General features: G+C 59.0%; 1 protein-coding gene across 1 annotated transcript; it reads left to right on the top strand.

Moving 5' to 3' along the window:
• The first annotated feature begins 18 nt into the window (after nucleotides 1-18).
• Nucleotides 19-6,066, top strand: FBXO2 (F-box protein 2). Its single transcript, XM_004024644.5, has 6 exons — nucleotides 19-120; nucleotides 3,607-3,972; nucleotides 4,364-4,493; nucleotides 4,564-4,659; nucleotides 5,213-5,351; nucleotides 5,595-6,066. The coding sequence occupies exons 1-6, from the start codon at nucleotides 99-101 to the stop codon at nucleotides 5,727-5,729; spliced, it is 888 nt and encodes a 295-aa protein (XP_004024693.3). The 5' UTR covers nucleotides 19-98; the 3' UTR covers nucleotides 5,730-6,066.
• Nucleotides 6,067-8,828: the final 2,762 nt, after the last annotated feature.

Genomic DNA, 8,828 nt, shown 5'->3' on the forward strand with positions numbered 1-8,828 from the left:
CGACACAGACGCGGACAGCGCCGGGACTCGCCGCCCCGGGACTCGCGCAGCTCGCAGCGCTCCGGCTCCTCCTTTTCTTGCGACCGCCCTCCGCAGCGATGGACGGAGACGGTGACCCAGGTAGCCGCCGCCTGGACCGCTCGCTGCGGCGGGGAGGGGAGATGGGGTCGGCGGGCGAGCGCTGCACAGAGGGGCGTCAGAGAGCGAGGGGACCCGGAGACCTGGCGCGGCAAACTTTCACGCCAGCGAAGTCCTAGAGGCGGTCTCCAAAGAGCACGTCTCTCTGCTATCTTGGTCTGGCGGGAGGCCTTGAGAGGCGACTGGCAAGGAGAGAGAACTCCTGGGTCCCATTTAGCCAGGAAGTAGCACCAGAGGACCCCCACATTCCCGCCTCCCAGCTTCCTGAGGGTCTGTCTGGCGGGGGCCTGGGATGCGTCTGGGAGGGAGGCTGCGAGCCTTTTCTTTCATCAGCTCTTCCAGCTCTGGGCCTTGGGCCGTCTGAATCCCCGTGGGTTTCTTGGGGTCCCAGGCCTGGCCTCACCTATTCCTGCCTTCCTCCTGAGCTCCCTTTCTGGAGGGGCTGCCCCTCCCCGGGGTGGTGAGATGCCCAGTGGGGACCCGACTAGCGGTGAGGGAGCGTTGGGGGCAGCTTTGGCTGGTGCTCAGGGCCTTCCCAGGCTGCCCAGTCATCCTGTCTGGCACCCAAGACCCCTCACCCCCATCCCTCCAACTCCCTGCGGGGCCTGCAGGGGTTGCCTGCTGAGTCAGGATGGAAACAAGACCTGCCTGCAGACAGCCCTCACTCTTTCCTCATCAGGTCCAGCTGGGGATGGGCATTGCTTGGGTTAGGCGGTGGCAAACAGACTGATGAAAGCTCAGGCCCCCCCCACCCCCCCATTCCCCCGCCTCCAGCCCTGAAAATTCCAGCTCCTGCAGCCCTTGCTCCCAATCCACGGCCTTCTGGCCACACCCTCTGTAGGGCTCCAGAACTGGCTCCTGCTTTTTCCCAGGGCTCAGCTATTCCCTGGACTCTGGGGCCCACTCCAGGTGAGTGAATCAGCCTCGCAGGCAGGCAGCTTCCAGGGGCCAGATAACTTTCCGCCGGCAACAATGTGGGGAGTTGTGTGTGTAAGAGAGAGGGTGGGGGGAGCTGTAATTGGATCTGGGGCCTCGAGTGCCAGGCCCCGGGGCCAGAAGAGGGGACTGGGTGAGGTGCACCTTTCGGGGAGCATCAGGTGTCCGATGGGGCCAGGGCCGGAGGGAGGGCTGGAGAGGTGAGGACACTGGGCCTAGCTCCCCAGAGAGCTGTGGGCATCCGCCTGGGCAGGTGATGTGACTTCAGGGCCTGGCATTTTCGTCTGTCTTCCTGCTGTTCTGCGATGTGGTCTGGGAGAAGCTGTTAAGCCTTTTTTGGCCTCAGTTTCCTCTTTGCCAGAGGGGCCGGTGTAAATCCCCACATCATAAAGATGTGGCCAAAAAAATGCTAATAAGGGAGGAGAAGTGCTGTGTTCAATGAGGTTCACTCAGTAAGATTGACTGAGGACTCACTGTGTGCTCTGGGCTCTGTGAAAGCTCTCAAGGGCCTGACTGTGTGTTGGGCAGGGAGGAGAGGCTGCATATGAGGAGGTTAGGGGCTGGTGGGCCTGGAGACTTGGGTCTGGGTCCTGCCACCTGTCCCCTTCCCCAGTGCCTGGCCTGTTCCCACCACCGCCTTGGCTCTCCAGGGCCTAGCCCACGGGAACTCCCCATCCGTAGGTCTGAGAGCTGTAGTCTTCCTGATCACCCAGAGTGGCCCTGTCTCCTCCTCACTGGCTCTCCCTGGTCCAGGCATCTGGGGCACTCGGTGTCCACTTACTCAAGGCTGTGATGGCCCAGCTGAAGCCGACTGGGATGCAAGAGACAGTCCGGCTGCCGCGGTGACATCTGCCTGCCTCCTTACAATTCAGAATGCCCTTGTCCCCCTCCTCAGGGGATTTGGACGTCTGTCCTGTTTGTATGGCCTGCCACAATGATTACCCCCCCATTTTATAGATGAGAAAACTGAGGGCCACAGATGGGAAAAGGAGGTGGAGAAAGTTTCCTTCCCCAAGCCCCTATGTCATCTCCTTGCTTGATACAGTTTCTTTTAATAAGTCCCTCCTCATCCCCAAGTCACACAATAGCTGGGGACAGCTGGGTCTCCAGGCTCTGTTCTCCAGCCCCTGAAGGCCCCAGGTCCCATGTCCCCTTCCCTAAATACTGGCAGTGTGTCCTTCAACAAGTCAGTTCATCCCTGAGCCTGAGCATTTGCACCTGCAAAGTCAAAATCCTGGCCTGGGTGTAGTGGAGCATGACTGTAATCCCAGAACTTTAGGAGGCCGAGGCAGGAAGATTGCTTGAGTCCAGGAGTTGGAGGTCAGCCTGAGCAACAGAGTGAGACCCTATCTTTAAAAAGAAAAGTCAGCCGGGCGTGGTGGCTGACGCCTTTAATCCCAGCACTTTGGGAGGCCGAGGCGGGTGGATCACCTGAGGTCAGGAGTTTGAGACCAGCCATGCCAACATGGTGAAACCAGTCTCTACTAAAAATACAAAAATTAGCCAGGCGTGGTGGCACATGCCTGTCATCCCAGTACTTGGGAGGCTGAGGCAGAAGAATCGCTTCTCAGCTTCCAGCTACCCGGGAGGCAGAGGTTGCAGTGAGCTGAGATCGAGCAGTGACAGAGCAAGCGAGACTCTATCTCAAAAAAAAAAAAAAAAGTCAAAATCCTAACACTGCCTACTAATTCAGTGAATTATTTTGTGGAGGCTGTGGTGGTTTAAGATGGCTCTGGAGCCAGGCTGTCTGGGTTCAAATCCAGGCTCCAACCACTGATCAGCCGTGTGATCCTGGGCCGTTTCACCTCTCTGTGCCTCAGTTTCCTCATCAATGAAATAAGAACAGCAATAAGAGCAACCTCAAAGAAATGGTATGAGGATTTAAAGAGTAAATGAAGTTGAAATGCTTTGGACGGTGCCTAACACTTGATGAGTGCCCCCAAAACATGAGTTCCTGACAACAGACCAGGAAAGTGCCAGATGCCAGGCACAGGGCATGAAGCTGTGTGTTTTCCAGACCATGTTCTGGCCCTTATAAGGCTCCGTATGGTCCAGAGACAGGCGTTTATCACAGGATCACACCCCAGGACAAAAGCTAGGAAGGGCTGTGAGAGGGTGTCATAGGGGGAAGTCCCGGAAGGCTTCCTGAGGAGGTGAGGGGAGCAGGAATCTCAGAGGGTGGTTGGGAGGAAGAAAGAAGTTCCTGTGTGAAGCATTGTACAGTGCTATAGATGGATGTCATTAATAATAATAATATGATCCTTGCTGCCATCTGCCCAGGCGTGGGGTTTACTGGTCCAGCAGAGGAAACAGGCCTCTGAGGCACCTCTTTGGACTTAGGGGCTGATCCGGGGTTGGTCTGTGGTCTTCTGGCCCTCCTTCTTGGGCACCAGTATGGAGTCACAGAATCTCCGGCCCCAGCTGTGGATTGTCCCACGGTGGGTGGGGGAGGATACGGGCACATTGCAGTCCTGGGGCCTGGAGGAGTACAGGGTGGAGGAATCACAGCCCCCCACCCATCCCTGCCTGCAGACAGCGTGGGCCAGCCCGAGGAGGCAAGCCCGGAGGAGCAGCCAGAGGAGGCGAGTGCTGAGGAGGAGCGGCCGGAGGACCAGGAGGAGGAGGAGGCGGCGGCCGCCGCGTACCTGGACGAGCTGCCCGAGCCGCTGCTGCTGCGCGTGCTGGCCGCACTGCCGGCCGCCGAGCTGGTGCAGGCCTGCCGCCTGGTGTGCCTGCGCTGGAAGGAGCTGGTGGACGGCGCCCCGCTGTGGCTGCTCAAGTGCCAGCAGGAGGGGCTGGTGCCCGAGGGCGGCGTGGAGGAGGAGCGCGACCACTGGCAGCAGTTCTACTTCCTGAGCAAGCGGCGCCGCAACCTTCTGCGTAACCCGTGTGGGGAAGGTGAGAGGCCCTCTCTGGGCGAGCTCAGCTTCCCCTGCTGCGAAATGGGCCGAAACGGCGCCGGCTGGCTTTGAGGGAGAAATGAGATTAAGCGCCTGGCTCAGTGCCAGCACTGGGTAGCCCCAAGGCTGTCTATTACTGTAGCTCTCTGGCCACCTGTGCCCTGGGGTCTCCTGGGTCCTCCCACCCTCAGCCAGCTGGGGCAGGGCGGGATGGGGGACATACCTCCCGGGAGGCAGATTTAGAAAGTGCCCACTGGTCCACCCTCTCATTCATCATCTGCCCACCAAGACACCAAGTGCCACCTTTGCCCTGCCCCCCACCACATAGTGGCAAGAGCCAGCCTTAGCAGGGACTGAGTGACCAGGGTGGGGCTGTCGTGTCCCTACAGAGGACTTGGAAGGCTGGTGTGACGTGGAGCATGGTGGGGACGGCTGGAGGGTGGAGGAGCTGCCTGGAGACAGTGGGGTGGAGTTCACCCACGATGAGAGCGTCAAGAAGTACTTCGCCTCCTCCTTTGAGTAAGGAGAAGGGGGTGGAGGAGGTGGGAAGGGGGGAGCGTTCGATCTGTCCTAACTCCAGTTCTCCCAGGTGGTGTCGCAAAGCACAGGTGATTGACCTGCAGGCTGAGGGCTACTGGGAGGAGCTGCTGGACACGACTCAGCCGGCCATCGTGGTGAAGGACTGGTGAGAGGGTCCTGGGGTGGCATGGGGCTGGGAGGAGCGGGGTAAGGCAGAGGGGAGAGCCAGCTGGGGAACCCCCCGCCTGGGGGTGCTGCCTCCCCACTGCAGGGGTTGAGGCCACATGGGCCACGGGTCTGCAAAGGTTGACAACTTCCGAGTTTGCAGGAGAACCTGGAAACCCACCTTCCCTCCTGAGTTTTAAATGTTGGCAAATATATGCACATATATATGTTTGTATATATGTAATGTATATATTTCAAAATCAGTCTGCGGTCCAAACCAAAGGCCACTCTGTGGACTGGCTTTGGCCCCAAGCTGGGGTCTGGCCAACTTGGAATGTAGTCCTTGTGTTTCTCTCGTGGGCTGTCACTTTCTCTTGCTGGCCTCGTTTCCCTTATCTGTAAACTGGGAACACTGGCAGTGCTGGCTGACAGGGATGTTGGGCGCACAGGAGGACTTTTGTGGAAATCCCCATCCCCAGGACGTGTTCAGCAGGGCTGAGGCCATGCCCCCACCCCACCCCCCGCCCCCCACCTCGCTCCCTCCCTCTGAGCAGGTACTCGGGCCGCAGCGACGCTGGTTGCCTCTACGAGCTCACCGTTAAGCTACTGTCCGAGCACGAGGACGTGCTGGCTGAGTTCAGCAGCGGGCAGGTGGCAGTGCCCCAAGACAGTGACGGCGGGGGCTGGATGGAGGTGAGCCTGGGGGACCCAGGGCGGAGGGGTGGGGCACGGACGTGAGGGGCGTGGCTCGAGGAGACCCCGCCCACGGCGCTCCTGGGCTGGGCTGGGCTGAGATAGTCACCGGGTGGTGGAGAGAGCTGTGAATACCGCGGAGAAACCGAGTGGGGGAGCTGCAGGTCGGTCGGTGTACCGGGGTGGGGCGGCAGGAGAGGCCTCAGGACCTCGGAGGCTGACTCTTGCTACCTCCACCCCCAGATCTCCCACACCTTCACCGACTACGGGCCGGGCGTCCGCTTCGTCCGCTTCGAGCACGGGGGGCAGGACTCCGTCTACTGGAAGGGCTGGTTCGGGGCCCGGGTGACCAACAGCAGCGTGTGGGTAGAACCCTGAGCGACCCTGCCTCCACTCTCCCCCAGTTGCCTGGAGGGCCAAAGGTCGAGGGTAGATAGGCCTTAACTTAGTCCATAGCGTCCTCGCCTTCCCCAAGCCACACATCCTCCTCCCATCCCTTGCTCCGATCCCAGCCCCTGAGCAGGGAGAGAGAAGTTTTGTTGGCATAGGTTTGCTTAGGTAGCCGGCTTCTAGAATGTAGATCCGTGAGGGCGTGAGCTTGGACTGGACCCACTGCTGAATCCCCTGCACCTAGCACAGTGCCTGCCACAAAGTGGGCTCTCAATAAATATTATTTGTCCAAGGAAGGAATGAATGAACAAATGGATAAATACTACTCCCTTCCCATCCTTTTCTGTCTCCTGAGGGCCCCCGGCGTAGCCTGGAAAAATAGTTGGTAGGGCTCCAGCTGCTCTGGTTTCCAGCGGACCTTGGGCCAGTATGGAGTCAGCTGGGCCCGGCCTTGCCAGGCAGGACAAAGCTGGGATTGTGAGACCAAGGAAGGTTGAGTTGAGCCTGGCGCCTGACCGACACCCAAGCTGCCCAGAGGCCAGAATAGGGCATGTTGGCGGGGGGGCTGCCCTCCAGGCCTCTCTTGGTCCAGTGAGTATCCTAGGCCTTGCTACGACCCCCCATCCTTTACTAAAGGCAGAGTGGGGTTGGGGGTGTACCAGTTCTCAGGGCCCGGGTGACCAATAGCAGCATGTGGGTAGAGCCCTGAGCGGCCCTGCTTCCACCCTCCCCCAGCTGCTTGGAAGGGTAGAGGCTGGGAGTAGATAGGCCTTAACTTAGTCCATAGCGTCCTCACCTTCCCCAAACCTCCACAGCCCTTCATCAAGCTGGGCCCCTAGGGCAAGGTGTCAGTTCCTTTGTCTGATTGGCAACTGGAGTGGGTATGGACTGTGCTAGGGTCTAGGGTACCAGTTCTCTTGGGCCCAGGGATGGAGGTGAGGGGCCTGGGGTAGGGGATGGGAGGTGGGGATGGCGAAGCACAAAAAGGATTGGTTTGGGGTTTCTCTTAGTTCGTGCCCACCCCCTGGAGTCATTAGCATCTGGTCTCATTGGCCCTTTTCCAAACCTGGCCCAGAGGTTGGCCCAGGCTTTGGCCTGGGGAAGGGGAGGTGGGGAGGGTATTGTGCCAGACTCTGTGCTCCGGCACGCTCCTTCCGGCCGACCCAGCCCCTTCCAAAGACTGTCAGCTGCTGGTCCTGGGGGTGGGTATTTGAAGGGCCTGGAACCCTCTGCCCTCCTCTCCTGAAATGGAGACCAGTAAAATCACTGAGAGTCTCCAGCTTTGCCGCGGTTCTGAACCCTGATGCTACCTGCTGTTCTGGTGGGATTGCAGGGTTCAAGCTGGGGCCTGCCTGCAATTGTTTATTCATTCACTAGTTCATTTATTTACAATTCCCAGAGCCCCAGCCCCAGGCCAGGTCATGTGTGGGGGCCCTGAAGTTACGGTGGGGAATAAGAGACTCCTTCCCAGGAAGAATCAGCAGCCTGGCCACATGAAGGGTGGGACCCCAGGGGAGGGGGAGCCAGTATCCTGGGCCCTCCAGTGCAGTGGTGGAGATGCAGCCCCTGCTCTGGGGGCATCCTCAGTCTGACAAGGGAGACAAAACCTTGACTTCAGAAAACTCTCAGTTTCAAGGGAGAGGCATAGCCTCTTCCACAAGGATGCCCTCCGTCCTGTCTGGGGGATTTCAGTCTGCTGGGGAAGGCACAGTCCATGTTCACCCGAGCTGCCAATCAGACAAAGGAACTGATGCCTTGCCCTCAGGGTCCAGCTTGATGGAGGGCTATGGAGGAACAGGCTCACCCCATGAGCTCCCATGCTTAGGGGTGGGAGACTAAGGGTGGGCGTGTGGGGAGCCAGGTTAAGAGGAGATGGGGTGAGTGGAGAAAGGACCGGAGCCCGCACTGGGCTATGGGAGGAAACTGAAGATGGAGACAGGTCATGGGCGTGAGGGGCCAGGAGGCCAGGTACGGCCTGGCCCTTCAAGGACTGGAGGTCAGCATAGGAATGTGGGGGGTGTGGAATGTGCTGCAGGTGGAGGAGAGCCCCCCTGAGTTTCAGGCGCCCATGGGACATTCGGGAAAGAGGCCCATAGAGAGTGTGGGGCCCTGGGCTGCCGATGCAGGTATAGGAGTTGCAGTGTCTGTGGCCAGCAACCAAAGCCAAGGGCAGGAACAGGCGTGGAGTGAGGCAGGAGAGGCCTCTGGGCTCACGACAGACCGGACTGACCGGGGACAGGGAAAGCAGGGCAGCCAGGAAGGCAGGGAGATGGGTGGGAGGAAGGTGCAAGACCAGAAGGCCACCTGCAGCCAAGAGCCTGAGGAAGGAGCCAGAAGCCCTGCCCAGAAGCCCAGAGGCTCTGAGCCTGCTGTGGTCTCTCCCCAGAGCATGGGGCCCTCAGAGGAGACCGGAGGGGCCTCAGGCTCACTCTTGCTGTCACTAGAGGGACATCCGATACACCAGTGGTGTTTAGGTCAGGAAGATAAGACAACTGCTTCTCAGCCTTCAAAGGGCTGTGTGAGGCGGGCCAGAAGGCTCACTGGGCATAGGGCACTTCCTATCACACCACCCTACAGTCCAGTCAGGTGGGACAGGGGAGAGGGCATGGTCATCCCTTTTACGGTTTCCTGGCAAGTAACACAGAGTAACTGGAGAAGCAGAAGCTCCTATCCAGGCACATCTGGCTCTTAAGTGAGTGCTCTTAACTCCTCTCAGCATTACTGTCCCCTACCCTGGAGGACAGAGCTGGACCCACGTGTAAACGTTATAGGATGGCATATACCAGCTGCCTGTAAGGAAAAACCTGTGTGGCGTCCAGCAGGGGGCACCCCAGGGCTGTCTCTAGGACAGTGGGGACAGTTGAAGCGAGAGACAGCAGATAGGGCTTTCATGTCTCCTATGATCCTATTTTTTATTTAAAAATTAAAAAAAAAATTTTAGAGACACGGTCTCACTCTGTCACCCAGGCTGGAGTGCAGTGGTGTGATCATGGCTCACTGCAGCCTCAATTTTCTGGGCTCAAGCGATCCTTCCACCTCAGCCTCCTGAGTAGCTGGAATTGCAGGCACGTGCCACCACACCAGGCT

This window comes from Gorilla gorilla, chromosome 1 (genome assembly GCF_029281585.2).
Source record: "Gorilla gorilla gorilla isolate KB3781 chromosome 1, NHGRI_mGorGor1-v2.1_pri, whole genome shotgun sequence".
Lineage (NCBI taxonomy): Eukaryota > Metazoa > Chordata > Mammalia > Primates > Hominidae > Gorilla > Gorilla gorilla.